Source organism: Carassius gibelio, chromosome A11 (genome assembly GCF_023724105.1).
Source record: "Carassius gibelio isolate Cgi1373 ecotype wild population from Czech Republic chromosome A11, carGib1.2-hapl.c, whole genome shotgun sequence".
In the NCBI taxonomy this organism is placed as follows: Eukaryota; Metazoa; Chordata; class Actinopteri; order Cypriniformes; family Cyprinidae; genus Carassius; species Carassius gibelio.
In genome coordinates this window covers 16,243,874-16,269,184 of record NC_068381.1, presented here as the reverse complement: position 1 = coordinate 16,269,184, position 25,311 = coordinate 16,243,874, and the positions used below count along the sequence as shown (strand labels likewise).

Here is a 25,311-nt window from a genome sequence, read left to right as displayed (position 1 = left end):
CATTGGGCACAACTGCATTGTGGGAAGGCTTTGTTGGGTTGGTACATGTACTGTATGACTCCTCGAGCTCTTATATTTCATATTTGTGTGCATTTTTTAAACTATATACAGATGAGCATGTAACCCCATGAGGTTCACACTGTTCTGATAAGTGTTTCAAAGACACATAACTTACAAATATACATGCAAATAATGATTTAAATCATGTGCAGCGGGAGGAAAGACGAGGACTTTGGTTTTATCAGAATCACAGGTGCTCCGTTTTGGGACACTGAAGCACAGATGTAACGATGAAAGTTTTCTTGTGTGTGCACAGATTTTCTGTTGGGAGCTTGTGTTCACTGCAACATGCGGCCTGCCTGGGGTTTGCATGAGTGAATTTGAACGGCAGACTTCAAACAGCAATGATAGTGCCAGAATATGATTTCTCAAGATTTTTATTGCATTATTGCCGGAGATGACATAGAAATAAGGCAATCGCATCCGATGCAAGACAGAAACCTTGTGCAATGGATTGCTTGCATATGCAAAGCTAATTAAAAAGACAATTTACAATTGTCATAGTTAAATCATATAAAATGGTTAATTCCTTTATGAAATATGTTTTTTTTAGATATGCTCAGGTATGAAATATTGTATCAGCTGTAAATTGTTTGAGGGTATAAAATGATATTGTAAAATCTTAAATCTGCCCGGTTTCAGAATCAAATCACTTAAGGTGCTCTACTTCTAATTTGACATACTGTATATTTTTGTCCCATTCATTGCTATAGTTACTCTATGTCAGTCATTTCAGATATGCAGAGTGGATCCCGCGAGAGGGTCCGATACTGTACGGTGCACGGTAGGGGTGTCAGACTCAGCTCCTGGAGGGCCGGGGTGCTGCAGAGTTTCGTTCCAAACCTGCTCCTACACACACATCATGTGGTGCTCGAGGTCAGTTAGTGTAGTACATCTCCTCTCCACCGGAGAGCGATAATGACAGATTCACAAACCGTCGCTGTTTTTCATTTACAAGAAGGAGTCAGTGACTTCCATATGTTTTTTTTTTTTTTTTTTTTTTTTTTTTTTTTTTTTTTATTCAGTTCCATCACACAAAGAATTAATGTGAACGGAAAAACATTGCACATCTCAAAGCATGCAAAATAACTGCAGCAACAACAAAAATTACAATTGAATACAAACGTATGTTGTGTTCTACCATTAGGTTTTCGGGGGTTACGAAGGGGTTAAGTTTTGCCTGCTGTTTTTACGCATGCGTGTGAGTGAGTGGGAGAACTAGTAAAGTGATTATCCGTTCAGCCGTGTGTGCTTCATGTTTAATGGCTAACTGAAATACCAACATAACATTGGCGACGAAGATGGCTGAGTTTAGCTTACCACCGCCGGCCCCTTTTCTTCCCGTGCCTGGTGAACCGCCTATTCCATGGGCGAGCTGGATCGATGGCTTCACGGTGTACCTCGAGGCCATGGACTATGTTGACATACCAGATCGGAGGAAAATCGCTCTGCTTCGTCACTGCCTCGGGGCGGAGGGACAGAGAATATATCGCGCGCTCGGCGAAGCTGAGACGTATGAGGAAGCGGTTGCTCTTCTCGCACGCCACTTCACGGGCCAACAGCGAGTCATACTCCGCCGATATAAACTACGCAAGCGTCTTCAGCGACCGGGTGAGTCCGTGCAAGATTACGTGACTAATCTGCGTGACATGGCGCGCTCATGCAATTATGGGACACTTCAAGATCAGATTGTTCGTGATCAGTTTATTGAAGGCATACTATGTGACAAGACTCGAGAAAAACTGTTATTAGAACCTGACGAATTAACACTAAACCAAGCAGTTGTAATTGCACAGCAAGTGGAGGCTGCTCTGGAATGCTCAACACTACTTGCTGACGCGCGCCTCCCTGTGGACGTTTCCACGCAACAGTTGCGATCTTCCTGCCATTCAGGCCACTGCCATTTACCCACAGAAAAGACTGCAGATAGCAATGAAGGTTTTCCAGTGCAGCTTGCACAATTACAGAGAAACCAACGCAGTTTGAGCTTCTGTGGCAACTGTGGCTCCAGTTTGCACAATTCAAAAGCCCAAAATTGCCCTGCACGTGGACAGACATGCAGGAAGTGTCTTAAAAAAAATCACTTTGCCAAAGTTTGCCGGTCAGCTCCTGCTACACAAGCAGCACGGAGGAGACTCTCACCTGTCCGTAACGACTACACTGAGATAAGGCATGTATCATCTGGCCAGGTAGCTTTTAGGACGTGTACTGTGCTGCTGGAGGAGGTAAGCCTTCCACTCCTGATGGATACGGGAGCAGCGGCATCGTTGCTTAATGCCAGTACGTATCACAAGTTTTTCTCACATCTGCCATTACAACAACCCTGCACTTCCCTCTGTGGTTATGACAGCTCTAAGATTGTGATGCTCGGCGTTCTACGGGTCTCAGTACGTTATGGCTCTAAACATCTGCCATCATTTCCCTTCTACATTACTGAGCGGGGAGCCAACCTTCTTGGACTTGATCTATTTACAAGCTTGGGATTCACACTTCGAGATGAAAAGGGCTCTGATATCCACCATGTCACCTCCACCTGGCAACAGAGATGGCCATCACTGTTCGACGGACTGGGCTGCCTTACAACATTCACCCATAGGCCTTTGGTTGACCCTGTTGTGCCGCCGGTCATACAGCCCCTGCGCAGAATTCCCCTAGCCCTGCGGGATGAAGTTACTGCGGAGCTTCAAATGATACTGGACATGGGAATTATTGAGCCGGTCAATGCATCTCCCTGGATTTCTAACCTGGTCATTGCAAAAAAAAAATCAGGAGGAATACGAGTATGTGTCGACCTGCGCTCTGTAAATAAGGCGGTTATCCCAGATAAGTACCCCTTACCCACAGCTGAGGAGCTCACTGCTTACTTCTATGGTTCAACAGTCTTCTCAAAACTGGACCTGCGCCAAGGTTATCTGCAGGTGCCACTTCACCCTTCTAGCAGAGATCTCACAGCATTCGTCACACACGCTGGGGTATTTCGATATACTCGTATGCCGTTTGGCCTAAGCTCCGCCCCCAGCTGCTTTCAAAAGGTAATGACCACCATTTTGGCTGGAATTCCCGGAGTTGGAGTATTCCTGGATGATATAGTAGTCCATGCGCCAGATGTCCAGACCCATAACGACCGTCTCAGCAGGGTGGCCAGTGCTCTCATGGCACATAACCTTACATTAAATGGAGAGAAATGCACTTTTGCAGCCTCAGCCATAGACTTTGTTGGGTACCGCCTCACGTCTAGGGGCATCGCCCCTCTTCAGTCAAATATTGAGGCGATACACAGAATCCCAGAGCCCACCTCTTCCTCACAGGTGGCCTCATTTCTTGGCATGACGGCCTATTACCTTCGTTTCTTGCCTCAGTACTCCCAAACCACGGCACCCCTTCGCCAGTTACTAAAGAAAGAAGAGCCATGGAACTGGACTAGTGCATGCTCCGAGGCCGTCAGAACACTAAAGTCCCAGCTTACCACTCCTCCTGTCTTAGCTCACTTCAATCCTGATAGTCAGCCTATCGTCACCTGCGATGCCTCTACACAGGCACTGGGAGCAGTGCTGTCGCAGATGCAGCATGGAGTGGAAAGACCTATAGCATTTGCCTCCAGAGCTTTGACACCCACTGAACAGCGCTACTCTGTAGGTGAACGTGAGGCCCTTGCTTGTGTCTGGGCAACTGAACGATGGCATTTCTTTCTCTATGGTCGGCATTTCACTCTCCGCACGGACCATCAGGCTCTGACCACACTCTTGTCGGCCTCTGGCTCAGGTCATAAACCCCTGCGTCTGCACAGATGGGGTGAGCGTCTAAGGCAGTATGACTATCAACTCAAGTTCACGCCAGGGAGGGACAACGTTGTTGCTGATCTGCTATCTCGATCAATTGAGGCACCCACACCAGCAGCCTCGCCAGGAAATTATGACATGGAGTCAGACCTCATTCAGATGCTTCACACACCTCTGCAAGAATCGGTCTCCTTGGAGCAGTTGCAGAGGGAGTCCAAGTGTGACCCCACACTTACAACACTGCGCACATACATACGCTCAGGATGGCCAGCACGAGTGCCCGAGGAGCTAAAACCTTTTGCTAAAATACAAAATGAACTGTCATGTTGGGGCGATGTGTGTGTCTCTAGAGGCCTGTGTACAGTGGTGCCACGCTGCCTGCGCGCACGTGTCTTATCAATGGCGCATGAGGGGCACTTGGGTATTGTAAAGGTTAAGCAAAGATGCCGGGACCTGGTTTGGTGGCCAGGCATTGATCGTGACATTGAAGGACTGGTCAGAGATTGTGAACCATGTCTACTCAGTGGAAAGACTGGACAACCGGTCTCACCCCCTTTGCAGCCTGTTCCATGGCCATCTCACCCATGGGAGCACCTTCAACTTGACATCTGTGGGGAAATTCATGGCCATGGCGTTCCCCACCATCAGCGCTTTCTGGTGGTCGTGTATGATCTCCATTCTAAATGGCCTGAGGTAATACCAGCCGGGACAGTTACCACACAGACCATCACTCAGATACTGGAGAGTCTGTTCGCTCGCTGGGGCATGCCCGTGCCATCACTACTGACAATGGGCCGCAGTTTACCTCTGCAGACTTCTCCAATTTCCTGTGCAGTAAAGGAATTAAGCATTTCCGTGCCGCACTCTACCATCCCCAGGCAAATGGTGGGGTTGAAAGATTCAATCAAAGCCTTAAGAATGGCATTCGTGCACACCAGGCCCAGGGGTATACATTCCAAACAGCACTCAACTTAACGCTTATGCATTACAGAGCTAGCCAGCACACCACCACTCAGGCCTCTCCTGCTCTGCTTATGCTTGGCCGAGAGATGGACTTGCCATTGGACAGACTGAGACCACAGGAATTGTCAGCTACAGCCTCAGACGGCACCTGGGCAGCAGCCAAAGCTGCTGTAACTTCAAACCAGAAGCGAATGAAGGCCAACTTTGACAGAAGACACAAGGCCAAACCTAGTAATATAACAGTTCTAGACTGGGTTCGGGTCCGGAGACCACACCGTAGCAATAAAATGGCATCGTTTTGGTCTGAACCCCTCCAGGTGGATTGTCAGTTAGGGCCTGCCACATTCTTGTTGAGCGATGGTTCTCGCTGGAATGCTAGCAGACTGCGGAAAGTGCCAAACCCTTTCAACTCACACATGTGCTCACAAACAAAGGAGCTTAGTGGAGGGCCAACACACAGCTCTGTTTTTGCACCACCGCCACCGCTGCCAGTACAACCACGGGCAGACCGAGTGCATCAAGGTTCCCCTGTCAGGGTGGTCCCGCATCAATCTCCACCAGCTGTGGGGCCTCAACCTCTTTATCCACTGCCTGATGGGAATCAGGAGGGCCAAGCAGTGCCGCAGTCAACAGTAACTGAGAGTCGGCCGATTCGAGCAAGAGCTCGTCCCGCATACCTAAAGGACTTTATCACAGAGTTTAATGCTTAGGTGTTTGGTAATTTCCTATGGTTACAGCTTAAGAGAGCACAGTTTTGTTCTTTGAAAGGGGGGGGAAATGTTGTGTTCTACCATTAGGTTTTCGGGGGTTACGAAGGGGTTAAGTTTTGCCTGCTGTTTTTACGCATGCGTGTGAGTGAGTGGGAGAACTAGTAAAGTGATTATCCGTTCAGCCGTGTGTGCTTCATGTTTAATGGCTAACTGAAATACCAACATAACAACGTACATATAAACAAAGACAAAAATAAGATGACAAAAAAAGATACAAATTAAATAAAAACTGCATTAGGGCAATTACATAAATTTGAAAAGCTTTAGAATTTGTATTGTTTTTAAAAGCTGCTTATTTTGTGATCTTATTAGAAAGGGTTTCAAAATATATTTTAAGATCAGTGTTACAAAATGTAATATATGATGGTTTCTTTTGAAATACTTTTGACTTATGAATATAAAACTTCGGTTGAAGGTATTTCAACTTCCTACATATGGAGGTCGCGTCTATTTCTTTTTGGGTTGACTTTAAAATAGACATAACAAAAAAAAAAAATAAACAAAGTCCTTAATTTAGAACCTCACGATATTTTACTTTGTTATCAAAACCCATCTTTTTCTGATAAACGAATTAAAATTTTATTCCAACAAGGAATCTTTCACAAATATACAGTGTAATTTTTTTTTTTTTTTTTTTACGTTTTCCAATGGAAAAGCAGCATAAAAATAAATTGATTAAAATATACATTTAATCTACACTCGAAACGTCTCCACGATCACGCAGAGCTCCGCGTCGTTGCTGCTTCCGGTCCGCACAAAGAAGCGCTACTTCATTCCTCAGCGGGGGTGGTGGTCCGGCAACAGTACATAGAGAGAGCCATCTCATGCACCGGTACACAGGTCTAACTACTGCCTGAGCATTACTATGCAAACTCCTCCAGTACAAAGTCTGGGCTCACCTGCTCATTCTTTAGTTATACATTTACTTATACTAATAATAAGAATATACTTTTTAATCAAATAAAAAAAAAAAAAAACTATTTTTTTTTATATTAGTGCTCATTCAGCCATAGGGTGTTTCATTGTTTCATTATAATAGTGTATAGGATAAAGGACAAAATGTTGAATGTTATAAGCTTCTCACCATCTTACATCAGGATTCAACAGATTGTTTTGATTCCTGGTCCTATGCTGAAGCCCGAGGAGGAGTTCGAGGATCTGCATTACCAGGTACCAAAGCCAACGGCAGTGCAGTGGCACAAGTAAATCTGAATGTGATGCCTTACTCCATCCGACACAGTTACACTCTGTACAGACTGATTTCAGATAATCCAAATAAATATTGCTGTATTTATAAAAATCTCGGGTTGTTGGTTTTTTTAAACACATTTGGCTTTAGCAGAGTTAAACTCAAGTACTCTCAGATACCTACAAATGTAAATATTGATTTGTTACATGCAGTGATCAACATGGTTTTACTTTAATTACACATGAAACTTGATGAAAATCAACAACTTACAGTTGAAAATTTTATTTCCGAAAGCTTAATGGAAAGTTAATGGAAACGTCCTTTGGCTACTGTTGAAAATTGACAAGCAGTCTTTATTTTCCTGGTTTCAAAAGCTAATGTTGCAAGTACAACATTTAAAACTTAACTTATTAACTTGTTTTGTTATTCCCAATAAATGCCTTTATTTTAATACAAGCGAAACCTGCTACAAATGCTGTTTATCCTGGTATGTTTGGCTAGACCATTTAAGTAGGGACAGAAACCAAAGAGCTTTTTAACATGTACAGCGTTTAAAGAGTAGCGACATGGATGTGTGTGTGTGTGTGTCTGTGTATTAAGCAATCCACGACAGCTTGTCTCTTAAAGGGGACGTCGGATGCTAATTTTCCACAAGTTGGTATGATTCTTTAGGCTCTTCATGAAATGTCTGTAACATACTTTGGTTAAAATTCCTCAAAATCTTGTAAAACAACATCCTTTTTTCCTTGTCAAAAATAGCTGTTCACAGCGACCCATTTCGGTGTATGTCTCTTTAAATGATAAGGAGCTACTGCTCACCCCGCCCCTCTCTTCTGTTTTTTTGTGTACTAGTTGGTCTGATGTCGGGAGAAAATGAAATCTCTTGTGTTCACTTTTACATGCAACTTCAAAACTCCTGCAGTGCTTAAAAGGCCTGTCACTATAGCTGCTGGACGCTTCTACGTGCTTGGAGCAGTCGAATGAGGCATATATAGGGAGAGAACAGCATGATTTTTCTTTTTTTCTTTTTTTTGCAATAAGGCTTTGTTTCTTGGGAGAAGGAGAAAACGATAGGAAAGGGGGTATATCGGGAGATAAAGAAAGCGTTTTTCTAGAGAAACTGCTGGACATCAATAACATCGACCTGTATGACCTGCCAGCTACAGAATGGACAAAAGACCCGGAAGCACTACCACCTCTCTTATGAATTAAGACAGTGATATTGAAAGTTAAAATTTTGGGCCCATTTGTTTTTCTGCACATCCAGTAGTATGCTTTATTGGTAAGGTGTGCACAGAATGTGGTCTTTTAAGATCTCGATTAATGAAGCATTTTCTTTATTAGAGAGGAAAAATGCTTAAAGTGTAAATAAACACAATGCGTTCACATTTTGGGTTTCTATATACGTATATTATGCTTAACATTTTTGTCTTTATCACTGTCTTGGTACATTAAGCCACATTTTTAGAATGTCCCTGTTCAAGTTCTGCTAATTCACAAGCGAAGTGAGAGTCAAAATAGCTAAACATAATGTTAATTATTAAACAAAACAAAATCTAAATGTTCAAAAACACCCAGCAATGTGATTATTTTATTGAGTGATAGGCAGTGGGTTTAATCAGTGACATTATTAATAGATTTACTATCCGAAGTCATCTCCACAATCTGCATACCTTGGTGTTTTTACAAATAGAAAAGGTGAAAAAACGTATTGCATTGAGTTATTGTTGCAATTCTCGATGCAGCATGAATGACATACATTGGCAATGACATTTTTTACAATCACGACAGAAAATCTAAATACTACCCTAAACTTAATAGTGGATTTTTATCATTGTAGGGTAGTTTGTCCACACACTGCTACAACACATTTATATGCAAAGTGAATTTTGCATCCGATGTCCCCTTTAACTTGCAATAATTTTTGACTGACAATGTGTGAAATTGAACATTCTAAATGTTCCACCCAGGGTGTATTAATGATGCAGGTTTTAATGACAGTATAAGCTACATAGCCATATGAACACAAATACACACAAAACAATACTAAATTAAACAGGGAGTTTGTGATAATGTAAGGCCAAAGGGGAATATGCACAGGAGAACAGTCTGTCTTGACGTCAGTTTTTCGATATGGTTTAGTAAGCTGAGGAAAGAGAAAGCTGCCATACAGTAGGTGCAATCCTTTCTTAAAGGGTTAGTTCACCCAAAATGAAGGTGCTTTCACACTTGGTTCACTTGCCTGGTCCGAACCCAAGTTCGGTTGCTCCCCCCTCCCCCTGCCCCCACTAGACTGTGTTCATATTATAATATTTTGAGTCCGAACCGCAGTTAGCTTGCGTCATCAAGCCAGCAGCTGTTTACCCCGTTGCTTGGTAACGACAGCACAGGAGAAGGCGGCAAATGCATAAAATTACTCTCTGCACTTTTATGTATTAGGTATTTGAACTGTTCGTTTGGTTGATAAAGCTTCGGTACATAACGGCACTTGCGTCAGTCTTACGAATTTACTGAAAATGCTCCAAAAAAACGTTGAAGACGAACATAAATGAGATGTACAGCTCTCTGCTTGCAGCGTGTCAGTCACGCTCATCAGGAAAGTGAGTGAAACACACACACAAACACACATTTTCATCAAATAATTTGTCATTAAAAGCGATTCACTTCCGCAATTTGGTACGATTGTGTTCACATGAGCAGCGAACCGTACCAGAGTTCACATGAAGTGTACCCCAGACCACCGTTTTTAAGCTCGGGTACGGTTCATGGGTGCGCATCTGAGTACGGAAGACAGCATTCACATCATCCAAACGAACTGAATTCTGACGTCAATTGACCCCGGGTGTGCACCAAAAGTGCTAGTGTGAAAGCACCCTGAAAATTAGGTAAAAACATTTTGCTCACCCCAGAGTAGGGCTGCACGATATTGGGAAAAAATGACATTGCGATATTTTATTTTTCTGCGATATATATTGCGATTTTTTCTTACAAACAAAAATGGGGTGAGCACACTTACATTCTCATTTTAAATGATTTAAACATCGACACCATCGTGTCAATTGATTAATATGCGCGAGGGAGCGAGAGCAAGACGTGTGACCTCATACGTCATCAGCCCAGAATTGCTTCTGTGTAGAACTGTTGGCACAAGCTAGATTAAAGTGATTATGACATTTTGAATATGGATATTATTTTTTTTTCAAAAATGCATGGATTCATTACAGGAGGCCTTTGTTCACCCCCTGCAGCCATGTGAGACACTTTTTTATATGGATAGGTGCCTTTCATTTCACATCTTTTGGACTGAAGCACTGCAACACCCACTGACTGCAATGATAGAGCTTGGAATGGCCAGGACAATTTTTTATTTAACTCTGACTGGATTTGTCTGAAAGAAGAAAGTCATATACACCTAAGATGCACCTGGGGTGAGTAAAATAGCCTAATTTTCATTTTTGGGTGAACCAATCCTTAAAATAACAGTATATGTGAAGTGTGCTGATGACATTGGAGTGGCATTCTGAATAAACCTGCAAAGTGTGACCAGTGATGCATTTTGTCACAACAAGTCTTTCAAGCCATATAAAGCACAGTGATACTGCCCTCACAGTTCACAAGTCTGGTGGGAAGATGAAAGCCTCTGCAGCAGTTTCTGCATCACCGTCATCTTCCTCTGGTATGGTCTCCTCCCAAGTGAAGACATCTGAATTATCATGCACAGTTATAGATTCCTGTCTGCCCCCTCCCATTTCCCAAGCGCACAGTGCATCATGCCGAACCAGAGGAGGGTTAACTCTTATCTCTTCTGCTGTATGTGTGCATGTGTCTGAAGGCTGTAACTCACTTCTACTTGGGACAATTTGACTTGTACTGCTTTCTGTTGTTGGTTGTGCTCCCATGTCATTTTCTCTCGGACAGACAGAGTCTTGAGCACTGTCTTGCCTTTTCAATGGGAGAGCATGAGTGCAGTCTTGTAGCACAGATTGTTTGAGTGATTGTTTTGCCTCCCACGGACAGACATCTGAGTTGACACTTTCTTGTTTTTGCAAGGTCTTGACTGGCTCACCTGTCTTCCATGGACAGATATCTGCATGGACACTTTCTTGCTTTTGCAAGGTCTTTACTGGCTCACCTGTTTCCCATGGACAAACATCTGCAAGAACACTCTGTTCAATCTGCATTGCCTTTGTTGGTTCCCCTGACTCCCAAGGACAAACATCTACATGGATATTTTCTTGCTTCTGCAATATTTTGACTGGCTCACCTGTCTCCCATGGACAGACATCTGCACGGACACTTTCTTGCTTCTGTAAGGTTTTGACTGGCTCGCCTGTCTCCCAAGGACAGACATCAACATGGACACTTTCTTGCTTCTGTAGGGTCTTGACTGGCTCGCCTGTCTCCCAAGGACAGACATCTGCACGGACACTTTCTTGCTTCTGTAAGGTTTTGACTGGCTCGCCTGTCTCCCAAGGACAGACATCAACATGGACACTTTCTTGCTTCTGTAAGGTCTTGACTGGCTCACCTGTTTCCCATGGACAGACATCTGCACGGACACTTTCTTGCTTCCGTAAGGTCTTGACTGGCTCACTTGTCTCCCATGGACAGACATCTGCAAGAACACTATCTTGTTTCTGCATAGTCTTTGTTGGTTCTCTTGTCTCCCAAGGACAAACATCTGCATGGATACTTTCTTGTTTCTGCAAAGTCTTGACTGGCTCTCCTGTCTCCCATGGACAAACATCTGCACGTATACTATCTTGTTTCTGCAATTTCTTTGTTATCTCTTCTGTTTCCCAAGGGCAAACATTTTCAAGACCTTCTAATTTCTGTAAATGTTTGACTGATACACTTGTCTCCCATGGACACACATTTACATGAACATTTTCTTGTTTATGGTCTACTTTTATTGGTCCCTTGTTTGTAGAATCCTGCCTCTCAGAATCCTCTGTTTCCAATGGACAAACAGTTGCTTTCTTAATCATTGGCTCTTTTAAAGACTTACTTGTGGCGTCTTTTGTGTCTGGCTCCCAAGGTCTTACATCAGTTACAGGAGGGGGTGGTTCAGGAAAATCACTTTCTTCTTGTTTCAGTTTATGACTTGTTTCCTCTGAAGCTGCATCTCCCTGGGGAAGTTCTTGGTCTATTGGACTTTGTTTTGAATTAACATAAATGACCCTTTCACCAGGTTTTATTGTGTCATTAGGGTTTTTGATCGATCCCTGTCTACCCTGAGAGATATTTGTGTCAAGTACAGAAGAGCATGCTTCACCCTTCACAATTACCTGCTTCTGGGTGTCTTCAGACATAGGTTCTTCAATATTCATATTACATATATTGTCTTCAGTGACTCTTGATGGGTCACCATCGGTTTCCCAAGGACAAACATCAGTATTTATGCACTTGGTTTGCAATTGCTCTACTTCCACAACCTCCCAAGGACAAACTTCAGAAATGCTGGTTTGATGAAAAGGTTTTGGGACATCCCATGGACACACTTCTGTATTAGGAACAGCCAATAATGATATAAGTTGGGGTTTGAAGACATCATTACTTACTGTCACAGATAGTTCTTGCTTGCCACTGTATTGTCTTTGTAATACACTGTCATTCACAATCTGCTTCTTGACCTCCAAGATCACCTCCTCTGACTCCCATGGACAGATGTGAACTGGAGCAGTTTGTTTGGGGCTCCTTTCAGGAGAGTCAGTAGATGGCAGCCGTATTGCTATTTGTTTGACAAGGCAAGGTTTTGTGCCTACAGTAGTCATAGCCCGTCTGTGTGTCTGTGGGGTACGCTTGTCTGAAGCTGCACTGCCTGGGAACAATCTCATGGATGTGGACAGGGATTTCTGTAGTGTACCCTCCTTAACATTACTCTCTTGTAAGCTTTTTTCTTTGCTCATACTTCTTCCAACTTCCACAATGCCCTTTGCTGTCAGGAGACTTTGGGTAGTGGAGCGGAAAGAGAAAACCCGAAAGTCCTTTGGCTTGCCAGAGATTGTATGTGGTGACCCTGGAGCGCTACAGGAGATTGGAGGCTTAGGTTTTGTGGACTCAACATCTGACTGTATACCATTCCCAGTTTCTGTTGCAGGAGGAGTAGGAGGTGGCAAGAATTCCCATGGACAAACATATAACAGCGTTGGTGATGAGGTAGCACCAGGTGATTTGGGTTCTTCTTGTTTTGAAATAGAATATGTGACATGTTTTTGATTCTTGTTTGCTGGCAGTTCATCTGGAACCTCCCATGGGCATACTTCGGCCTTGTCAAACGACTCCGAGAGCAAGGCACTTGAAGTCTGCCTCTTTATATCAACATCCACAATTGGCTGGGGCTTTTCTGCTGGGGCAGCTTTACCAGCAAGTGACACATTTTCAGTGATCCTACAAGGAGACACAGAGCGATGGTCATTGCGTTCTATGACACTAAGTGACTTTTGAAACCTGGTGGGCTCTGGAAGTAGAAGGTTAGTGTCTAGCGATAGATTGTGGGCACTTGCAGACTTGCAGACTAACAGTGTTGCATTGATGGACCCTGAGTCAGAATGCAGTGAAACCCTTTTCTCAGTGCTTCTTATGGAAGAGTTTAATAGGGAGACCTCTTGTTCTGGGGTACAATCATAGGCACTATGGGACTTCCGTAGTTTTGGAGATGGCTGCATTAAAGTTTCAGTCATCTTGTTAATGCTTGTGGTTTGATGGCATTTGTAATAAGATCCTGATCGGGTTATACTTCCTATTGCAGCATTGACATCCTTATCTTCACGACTGCATTGCCTGCTTAAACTTTCTGGAATCTCACTGATCCGTTTTATAAGGGACCGTCCAATACTGAGGCGAGAGCTGCGCTTCTTCGGAAGGTGGGGATTACTGTTTGCCATCCTCTTGGTCTTGTGGACTTCCAGCTGAGAATACAGTTTCTTCAGCTCACCCTGGCACAGAGGAGAAAAAGGGTTTCAGTTGGGGAAAGTACAGTGGGATGTTTTTTTTTTGATGGTATGTCACATGATGTTCAAAAGGCACCAAGTTAGAGGGAAATATTTCAAAAGAGGGCAAATGGAAGCAGAGGAGGAGATTAACATCATTAATAATTCTGTAATTCTTTTTAAGTTGATTTTTAATAATAAAATTGTTCAGGCTCATGGGTAGGGTGACCAGACATCTCATTTTTTCCCGGGGACAGTCCCGTTTTTCAGCTCTATTTTTATTGTTCTGACTTATTTTGGAAAAAATCATGTTTTGTCCCTTATTTCAAAAGATCAGATCAGAGTTAGTAGGCTAGTGTTCTGTTACATGAGAACAGCCTAATCAAAGGTAACCAAGCTCATGGTAAAACAAAATTTCCATACAATCACAATTTTTTTTGAAGTTCAAAAAAGGTTCCCAACCCCTAGTATATTACAGTCATTCGGTCTTAAAGGGACAGCAGCCTAATTGAATACCTGTCTGTCTCTTTAATGTTAATCAAACAACAAAATATGTTAAATAAATATATTCATAATAAATATTTACATGTTAAAACAAGTTTATTTATTATTTAATATGTATCTATTGTATTTGTCTAATGGTTTGTAAGTTTTTATTGAATAAATATATGGTCATTTCTGGTACATAACGTGGTCATATATGACGCAGCCCCACCGCCCCATCCCGTATTGAACAATGAGAAATCTGGTCTCTTGTCATTATTTTGATATGTTTGATGTTTATGAAAGTTATACTGGAGTTTAGACTTAGTTTATATTAGTTTATATACTAATTTACTCTATTTGAAAAAGTCAAATTAATGCTATTTTATTTAAATTTGTCAGTATACATTGTCATAAAATGTTAGTGTGTGTGATTTTCATAATATGGAAGTGAGTTAGTAGGGCTGCTGCAGATCAAGGTGTTTTACCCGAATGTCATCAGCGTCCAAGCTCTGGTCACTCCAGCAGTTAGAGTTGAAACTACTGTTGAGGTAAGAACATGAGCGTCGCAAGTCCACTTCATCCTCATAAACCTCTGCAGCTATTTCCTCTTGGCCAGTCGGTGACATGTGGAGAAACTGCAACAGACACCAATGCTGATTACTTGGAACAGCCTACATAACATAAATGTGAGAAATGTGGGCCCTACAATCTAATGCAACTTTTTAAGGTTTAGGCTGCATCCATTTTGAATACTTATGCTATTTATTGAAAATATGTATGTATATAATATATATGTACGTACTTTGCTAAAATATGTACATACTTATAAGTGTTTCATAAAGCTTCAAATTTGGACGCAGGAGATGTTTTAATGTGTCATTTACATATCTAAATTTATATCAGGACTTGTTCAACCACTGATGTCATTGAAAAGGCTAAAATAAAAAAGGTTAAAATAACACTGCAATCTTACACAATACCTTAGGTACAAATAGAAGGCCAAGTGTTACAGTAATTGTCACATGCGTGTGAGTGAAGAACAGCAAGAGCATCCAGTCAGGATGAATTGATGGCCTAGCGAATCTGAAAGTGACAACGACGAAGAAGTCAATAGAACAGCCTCTTATGATTAGTTTTAAATCAGAACAACTTTATTCCCCCACCTGAGAAGATGAAACACTGAGGAGAGCAGTAGCTCATTATGGATAGCGATGCTGATGTAACGTGGTTCATGAAATGCTGAAGGTACCGTCTTCACTGCACTGCACAGGAAAGTGCCCCAGCACAGAAATAACAGCTCCGCTGATAGAGAAAAAACAACCAGTTTTTAACTTTAAAGGTTTTATTTGGCACGTAAACAAATTTACACATAAGGAAGTGAAATGTTTTATAATTTCCTTGTCCTTTTTATGATGAAAAAAGGTGCAAAAACAACATGATTTTCTTTTTCTTTTCTTTTTTTTTAAAGAATAAATATCAAGTTTTCTTAAGGTTACTCCATTTGATATGAACTAATGTTGCTTTTTTTTCCCAAGGAAAAAACATTTCATTCATAAAATAAAAGACATTGGCATGGTTATGAGGGTTAATAGAAGTTCTCTCTGTGATATTATTTCCTGTTTTATGGTTTTCTTGTCTCATGAAAATTGTTTTGAATTAGTACATGGCAACTAACAATAGTCTTTAAGTGAGATTTTTTTATTTGATAAATATATAATCAATTCAATAATTACTTAAAATTAAGATCTCCAGACAGTTACACCAGCTATAACTTTGAGCCCTACAAAAATATTGAAATTATTTTAACTTAGGCATTTAAAACATTAATCATCGAAGAGATGTATTTAAGTTCTTGACTATTTTATATTATTGTATCTTAAAAAAATCTAACACATCCAGGTCAGACATTAAGTATCACATAATTAACCCTTGACAAAATCAAAACTAAAGTTATTTATGAACAACATAAATATAAGTTACAAATCAAAACAAACAAGAAGGAAGAAAATATTCCATGTTAAGTACTATAGTGTCGCAGTAAATGTTGGTTGTGTAAGTTGTCTTTGATTCTGAATGTGCCAGAATGATTGTGTAAATCTATTTTATCTCCCGGTGTCATTTCAGATTAGTCCCTCATTTACTTACTCTAATTTATGACATTATAGCAGTAACATTATTATTATTTATTGTGGTATGTTATTAATATGGTAGGTAGCGGTTAATGCTGATTCATATCCAATGACAACAGTTAACAGTGTTCAAATCATCAGCTAAATGCTTCAAAGAACATTAAATTATCCAGGACCATTCATCCTTTCATTTGTCTGATCTACTAATGTGCCCCAGTTTCAATTAATCTCTCTGCCAGACACCCAAGAAAACCAATGGACTACTTCCACCGGTCGAAACTGACATCACTCACCCACAGCCATCATGTAGTCCCACCGGTCCAGGTCACACACCCTGAAGCCTTGTCCTTCTGAGGTGGAGGAAATTATCAGAAGTGGAACATTTCGGTCTCGATTCTGCAGGACGCCCGCTGTCCATGCACACAGGAACCAGCTGACAGTAAGCACTATAACTCCCAGCATCCTCAGCACACCTGTGGTAGTAATATATGGCACTCTCTGGGCTGTTCGGGACAGGAACACCCTCAAAACCCTGGAAACACACATAATCGTGTAGACTGATACATTATGGGAGTTTAATTTGTTTGCAGATTATAGAATTCTAGGTGCAGTCAATATATATATAGTATAATATAATATATAGTGCAAGTGTATTGGAAGGGAAGGCTGACAGGACTGAAGTGATACAGACCGGTACATCTTGAGCAACAGAGTCCCATAAACGATAGCGAAGCCAAGCAGACGGACCCAACGGAGCAGAATACACCGGAAAGTGCTGGGATTGAAGTATAAAATGAAGACCTGAAAACACAGTCAAGAACAGTCTTAGAAAGAGCTGGAAAAAAAATTATTATGTCATTACATTTTTAACTGATGTCATTTTAAGCCCATGTGTTTTTTCTTGACAACATGAAGATAATTATTATGATCAAATGCCATGTGTGAACTACACTAAGTTTGGGTCATTTTTAATGGTTTTGAAAGAAGTCTCTTCTCCTCACCAAGGTGCGTGTATTTGATCAGAAATGCAGTAAAAACAGTAATATTGTGAAATATTATAACAATTTAAAATAATACATTTGATGTATTTAAAAAAAAAAGTCTTTTATTCCTGTGATGCGAAGCTGAATTTTAAGTATCATTACACCAGTCTTCAGTGTGACATCATCCTTCAGAAATCTTTATAATATGCTGATTTACTGCTCTAGAAAAGCTTCCTATTATTAAGAATATTGAAAACAGTGGTGCTTAATATTTTGGTGGAAACTGTGACATTTTTGGGAATTCTTTGAATAGAAAGAGAAGGTACAGTGTTTATTTGAAATAGAAAGCATTTAGAACATTATAAATGTGATCAAATGAGTGCATCTTTGCTAAATAAGTCTAAGTTAATTCACTGACCCAAACTATTAGAATATTAGAAATTAGAATGTTATTATTTGTTAGAGTAGGTACTGGTGTCTTAAATGTGTGATTTGTAGCATTAGCATACTAACCTCACTTATATCCTAATTCACATTTGTAGCATAATTACTAATATAGTTAATTTGTTAGATGTTATTTTGTTATTGCAGTTGGTTATCTCATTAGTAAGCACTAAGTGTGTAATTTCTTGATCATTTTCTGCTTCCTAAGGGGCAGTGATGATTTCATCTGTAGTCCAATAATCTGAAAAGAAGATTTGATTCACACACTCACCGGGAAGTAAAGCAACAGAGAGCCACACAAGATCATCTCCAGCAGCAAAAGCCCGGATGATCGGATCCGCTGAGAGATAGAAAGACGGAGATCGGAAGCAGAGGTGAAATTACTAAAGCTGTCAAGCATGCATGAAGTTACTACACCTGTGGGACCTGTTTGAGAGTGTGTTTGAAATCATGCATCATAAAACATAGCAAGATATACCATTAAATTTAAGATATATAGCCTATTTGCTTAATCGGGTGCTAAATCTTACCTTGGTTCTCCTGCACTGATATGCCATCAGCATGCTGAGAAGAACAAGGACCATGAAGAGGCCCTGCACAGCCAGGACGGCCGTCCTCAGGAGCCAGTCTTCCTGCACCCAACACGGGACCCCATCCTCACACTCATCACAGCCGGGCCAACAGGGCAGACACACAGGGACTTCTGGGTAACAAGCTCGGGTACTATTCCCTGTAACACCATATATCACAATAATACTTCATATACTAAAATCCTTCATATAAAAACATTCTAAATTTATTTAAATTTATATTAAAATATATATATATATTAATAAATAAATAAATGGAAGCTGAACTTTACAGTCAGTGATTGCCATGCAGTTTTTGATTTTAATTTAATATTTAACATTTGTAACCCTGGACCACAAAACTAGCCTGAAGTCGCTATTGCATATTTGTAGCAACAGCTAAAAATACATTGTATGGGTCAAAATTCAAAATCATTAGGATATTAAGTAAAGAAGTAAAGATTTTGTAAATTTACTACCGTAAATAGATCAAAACGTAATTTTTGATTAGTAATATGCATTGCAAAGAACTTTATTTGGACAAATTTAAAGGTTTCAGATGTTCAAATAGTTGTATCTCGGCCAAATTTTGTCCGATCCTAATAAACCATACATCAATGAATTGATTGTTTATCCAGCTTTTATATTATGTATAAATCTCAATTTTGACAAATTTGACGTTTTGTGGACCAGGGTCACATTAAATTTTAAATTAATACTTTCACCTATAATAATAAGACAGCTTAATTATGAAATTATGAGTATAATAGTTTAAGCATTAATAATTAACTTATTGTCACCCGTCCCTGAGAAAACAGAAAACAAGTAGCATACAAAAATATGTCAAAGCTAATATTTTACTGCCTTTCTACTATAACTTTGACTCCTGTCCGATCAATCATTAATAATAAATAAACAAATCAAATCTAAACTGCAGCTGAACGTGACAGTCAGTGTTGATAGCCATGTATTTGTTGATTTTAATGTACATTTTTAACATTTAACATTTTAAACAAACTTCCACCCATACAGCTTAATTAACAAATATACAAATAACTTCAGTTTAAACATTATTTCAGATACTATCATATGGGATCATGTTAGATATATATTGACAAATAAAATAAGACTGAACCCACTGTATGTGACTGATTCTTGATCGTTTCAAGATTCTTACTTTTGTTTTCCATGTCTGGATTTGGACTGTAGTAGCCCTTCTTACATCGGCAGCAGTACTGACCCATCCGGAAGCCCTGCTGCGGGATGGACTCGCACTGAGAGGATGAGAAAGAAAGAGACACAAAGTCATGAGTCTGCTCAAATGTGTACATGAAAAGCTGTGTAAGAAAATATCTTGCTCTCAGAAAGGGGAACTCCACCCTGATTTTTCTGCCAGCAATTGTTTGATTGTGTTCTCTCTGCTTTCTGCCATTAATTGCATGTGCAGTCCCTCATCAGCAGTTTATCGGCGAGAGTCGGCTGACCCACACATCAGACTCACTCTTGAGTTAATCTAAGCTAAATCCTAAATGGAGGGGTAATGCCTCTAGTGACAGAGCTTTATCTTTTTTATTCATGCAAATCCAGCACTGTTCACATACAAGATTTATGTTATATTCTTAATGTAATTCTACCATTATTTAATAAGGCGAGTCACTTAAGAATAAGAATCTTAATTATAATCAGATATTATTAGCACCAAGTTGTTCCAAATCTGTATGAGTTTCTTTATTCTGTTAAACATAGAAGATATTTTGAAGAATTGTTAGTAACTAAACAGTTGTTGATTCCCATCGACTTCCATGGTTTTTTGCTCATAATAAACAAGTCAGTGGAGACCAGCAACTGTTTGGTTATCAACGATCTTCAAAATATCTTCTTTTGTTTTCAACAGAAGAAAGAAACTGATAGAGGTTTGGAACAACTTGGTGTTGAGGAAATTACGACAATGTTCATTTTTGGGTGAACTATTTCTTTAAAGGTTTGTGTTTATTGTACTGTTGTTGACACTGTATCTGACATGTAAAAGTTTGTGAAACTATACATTTATGTACAGCAAACAACAACAATATTTTACAGATCTTTACAGTATCAAGTAATTGTTAATTAAAACCAGCATTCATTCTTCTCTCTGTCATTGTACTTAATGTCTGTTTAAATCAACAGACAATAAACAGAGTTTGTATCCAACATCAAATGTAATCATCAAATTCAAATATGAATGCATCATGTCAATCTAATGTTTCATGCAATTAATGCATCATCATGACACTGTTCTATTAATATGCTGCTCCTTTCATTTAAAGGCGGATCAACTCAATTCTCATTAAATTCATTCAGTGTGCCAAATTCTGCAATTGCTTAACCTGCCAACACCTGGGATCTTGTGCTCTAGCAGGACGGGATGATGGTGGGCGGGGGGGGGTTCTGGGTCTTGTGAAAGGGGGCTAAATTAAAGGGGGTGAGATTTGGGTGGGGGGTGAGTTGTTTTGTGGTGTGTGAGCATCACAGGATTATCAACCTAATCCTTCAGATCATCCTGCACCCAGTGCTTACATCTTTAAATAGAAGGTCTGGATAGAAGTGGGAGGATGATGATGGAAAACATATATAACAGTGCAGAAAAATAATGGGTAAAGCAGGTGATGTATAGAAAGCTTTCAAACTTAAATCCAGAAAACAAATAGAGAGATGTGCCAGATCTGAAGGCGACAGGCATTATAAAACAGTGGGTGGTTTAAAAGTCAAAAGATTAATTAATCCAATGAAAGCTCATCATTTATTTCCCCTCGTGTTATTCCAAGCATGCTTGATTTTCTTCAGCAGAGCACAGAAGAAAATATGGTGGTATCCGAAACTGACTTCCATTGTATGATTTATTATTATTTTTTTTTTTAAAGAAAACCTGAAACATTTCTTAATGTATCTTTTTTTTTATATCGAAAGTCATACAGGTTTGGAACAACATAAGAGGGAGTAAAGTAAGTGCCCAGGTATACAAATAATATAACTGTCAATATTTAAGAAATGTTAATCCAAAAAAAAAAAAATGATCCTGGGATGTAATTTACAGGAACAATATTAGACGAGAGCATGATAACAAAATTCAAATGCTAACATAATAGATTACAGTGGAGAATAGAGACGCATACAAAAATGAATCACTTCACCACAGATGTTCTCTTAGCAAGTGTTTTGAGTGGCTCTCTGCTTTGGCTCTGCTTGGCCCTGGGAAGTGAAATCTTCCCATGCACAGCCTTTAATATATTGTTGTATTCATTGTGGGTTAAAGTTCCTCTGTGTTTCTTATTCCAAGTGATACTAACATTTCATCCTAAACATGTATAGAAGAGTGTACAATGTAACAACAACTTTTATGACCGTGGAAAACACGATGAACTAACAATCCTACAGCATTTTATTAATTTATGTTATGTTCATTTCTAAACATACTAATACATTTTTAATCCTAAACACTGATACATTCTTTAAAATGTATATTTTTCGCAGAAAAGATAAAGTGTTAAAGGTTAGGAATGACGTGAGGGTGAGTAATTGTTTCCATTTTTACTACTATCATTTTAAATAGTGTTAAGAAATTGAGCTTTATTGTAAAGTAGGCTTGACATTGGAATTAAGCCCAGTGAGGTGCCTGCTTTTAGTCCTATTTGGAAGAATTGAATCTGATGTCAGTGTACACTCACCTCCATGGTGGTCCGATTACACTGATGTGTGTTTGCAAACCAGAAGTCTCCATTGGCACACTGATCCAAATTGAACCCCTGGATGTTGGCGTCGACACGGATCACACCCCTACCAACAGAGAGGCAACAAAGATACAGTAATGACAACAAAATAGCAGTAATGATTGAAGACTTGAAAGAAGTAATGCAATTAATTGAATAATTCAACCAAAGATGAACACTCTTGACTTCCTTTCTTCTGTGAAATACAAAAGAATATATATATATATATATTTTTGTCCATAAAACAAAAGTCAAGGGTTACGTTTTAGAATTGTTCCTGTTCTAAAAAGTTCATCTTTTGTGTTCAACAGAAAGTAATCAAGGTGAATAATGAATAAATTATTAACAGAATGTCATTTTTTTTGCTGAACTGTCCCTTCAAGAGAATGGACACTGAGAGATGTTTTGAAAGACGTTATGAGTACAATAACTTGAACACACAAAAATGAGAAACCACTTCGAGAAGAAAGTGCACTGACCTGAACTCTGGGCTGAGGTCTGGCTTCAACCCATAAAATGGCATTGACAGACTGAGTAACCACCCTGGCAAAAACCGGCCATCAACGCACTCAAGAAAAGGGGCTTCACCCCACTGAACTCTGCTGCTATTGATCACATAACTATCCCCACGTGCCCACTTTGGAGTGTCTAGAGTGCTCAAGTCATTTAGAAGAACCCGTTTAGACAAGGCATGGAGGGGTGGAGAGCTAAACTTAAACGTATCAAACCAGCTTTGGTCAGGAGCCGGTGGACGGAAGCCGCTCCAGGCAGATGTCAGGTCCTGCAGGATAATGTCCTTGGTTGTGCCTTTGGAGGCACGGAGCACCAGTTGGGGGTGTTGGATCGCGGGGTCAGCGTCGAATGTTAGAAAAGCTCGTCTGACCAGGCTTGGCGTGTCCCCTTCGAGCATGGCCCGCACCAGTGCATGGTACCACTCGATATCTTCTTGTACACTCGTTTCTCTCAGCTCACTAGCTTGGAATATCAGGTTGAGAAAGTTGGCAGCATTGGTCAGAGAAGCTATGGCTTGGTGCAGGAGAGGGAGAAGGTCTCTAGGTGGAGATCCCAGTCGAACAGGCAGCTGGAAACTCTGTGTACAGGTAGAGGCAGCCAAAGAGGATGAATTGCCAGTGTAGAGGTAGTTCTCTGTGGCAGACCGGTCCTCCTCCGTGCTCACTTTTACTGGAGCCAGACCGGTGGGTAGAGCACTAGAAGACAAGCTCTTCCCTGCTGTGGTGTTTGGGTCAGTAGGACGAGGAGTTGGGGTGAACGCCAAGCTGGAGGTGTCCTCAAGTTCTGACACAGTGGTGAGCTGAGCAGAAAGCAGGCTAGGAAGCAGCTGCAGTAGAGGCAGCAGACCAGCACACGGGCCCATCCTTATTACAACTGCTCCTCCAATGCTTTTTGTGAAGGAATAGGTCAGATTCCTGTTTTCTCACATCCTGAAAGATGCTTTCAAAGTGCGGGCCGCCATGTATTTTCTAGACCTGGCTTTGTATCTCCTTTCCTCTTTTTGTTAACCGATTGACAGGTGTCAGCGGTGATAGGCAACCTCACTTTGCTGCCAACAGCGATGTTGATGTCACGCAAAAAAGTGTGCATTCATAGTTCATACACAGACTGACAAGCACTGCTCATTTTCAAAGCTCAAAGAGGAGCCAGCGCTAAAACTCCTGCAGTCCGATAAGTCTGATTTGGTCAGGTCCACCCTTGATGTGATGCTGCTGAAACCGCGAAGACTTTGATCTCCAGCCAGTGTGGAGTTAATCGGCCTGCAAGAAACTGGAGTGAGAAACAGAGATCAACAAGAACCGACAACATGCGTAATACCACCGTTTCGCTCCCTGCTTACCTCTTCACTTACTCTCCAGCCCTCCTGTAAAACTCCCATCTCTTTCGCCCCCTCTCCCAATCTCCAAGTAATGGTGAGTGCTGAGAGAGGCACATCTGTTAATGTTGGATTGTTATGATGAGTCTATGTGCATGAGGTTGGGTTGATGGATGAGAGGATGGGAGGGTAATCCTCTCTGTTGGGGAATGAATCAGAATCTCGCCGCTTTGTGGATTAACCCAACACTCTCCGAGTGGGTCAGTCGTGAGTGGTCTTTTATGGACTGTGTATGTGTGTGCCACTTTGTGCATCTGTGAATATGTGCATGCAGAGGTTTACAAGTCGTCTGCATCTTGTAAACCTCTAAAGTGCACTGAAATGTTAATCTCTGATAAATAAATTGCGTTAAGAACTGCCAACGTTTTATGCAACAATCAGGGAAATGAAAAAAAGTAAAGGAAGAAGAAAACATGCTCCACATGTGTACTACATGAATGAGTGTGTGTGTGTGTGTGTGTGAGAGAGAGAGAGAGAGAGAGAGAGAGAGAGAGAGAGAGAGAGATGATTCAGACAAATCCTGTCATACTGGGTAATGCAGGCGAATCCTTGTTTTGGTGCCATGGAAACAGGGTTTGAGATTCAACACTCAGGACTGCAGAGGGGGCTGTGTGTATCCCCTTGTACACTTAAAAGTGCATCTATATGCATGCACACAGTTGTCAAAACCTAAACAGTGTAAATGTTTTTTTTTATGGATGAATATGTGTGTTTATGTGTATGGTGAGTTCAGGTATGGTCAACAATATTGTTTCCATTTAATGGGGGAGGATGTTGTCAATGCATGTAATATTTCTCTGATGACATACTGTAAAAACACATTTTCCTTGACTGTAATAAACTCCGCTTTTTGTGATGTGAGATGGCAGGTTTTAAAGGTATCCGTGTGTAAATGTTTGTGTACAGCGACAGCGTTCGGTCCATCAATGAAATTGCATGTCAAAAATACAGCGCAAATGAAAAGTCTTGACCACAGAACAATGGGAGAATGTAAACAGTAACTGTATTTTATCTTTATATGCCTTTTAATGTGCATATACAAACCGTGCGGTGATTTAAAAAATATCTATGGGAGTAGATGACATGAAACACTTTTGGAAAGTTGTCGAGTCCTGCAGTTTGACATGCCATGTTCCATATAAAACTAAACAGATTTTTTTTTTCCACATTCTTTAAAAATTATTATAACATATTAATTTAAATGCATTATATGAAACGGTTACCTTTTACATTCCTATAAACCTTGTTGGTTAAAATTTCCCATTTTATGCGTCAATAATAGGAAAATAAATTATATAAAAAATAATGTTTTTTTTGTGTTTTTGTTTAAATAAGTAATATTTTATATATTATTCATAATAAAATGTCCTTTA

General features: G+C 40.4%; 1 protein-coding gene across 1 annotated transcript; it reads right to left on the bottom strand.

Annotated features, from left to right (window-relative positions):
• Window positions 1-8,372: 8,372 nt before the first annotated feature.
• Window positions 8,373-23,425, bottom strand: LOC128022465 (probable G-protein coupled receptor 179). Its single transcript, XM_052610084.1, has 12 exons — window positions 22,530-23,425; window positions 22,009-22,117; window positions 19,454-19,578; window positions 18,266-18,458; window positions 18,007-18,075; window positions 17,000-17,109; window positions 16,602-16,840; window positions 15,343-15,481; window positions 15,160-15,262; window positions 14,665-14,814; window positions 10,894-13,699; window positions 8,373-10,827 (listed from the first exon to the last, which is right to left on the bottom strand). Exons 1-12 carry the CDS (start codon window positions 23,423-23,425, stop codon window positions 10,373-10,375), a joined length of 5,394 nt encoding a protein of 1,797 aa, XP_052466044.1. The 3' UTR covers window positions 8,373-10,372.
• Window positions 23,426-25,311: the final 1,886 nt, after the last annotated feature.

Coding starts and splice junctions, on each gene's coding strand:
- LOC128022465 (XM_052610084.1), bottom strand. CDS start 23,425: ATGGGCCCGTGTGCTGGTCTGCTGCCTCTACTGCAGCTGCTTCCTAGC. Junction 17,110..18,006: donor CTCTGTTGCTTTACTTCCCG/GTGAGTGTGTGA, acceptor CTGTGTTTTCAG/GTCTTCATTTTATACTTCAA. Junction 14,815..15,159: donor GCCTTCTATTTGTACCTAAG/GTATTGTGTAAG, acceptor TGTCTGTTGCAG/TTTCTCCACATGTCACCGAC.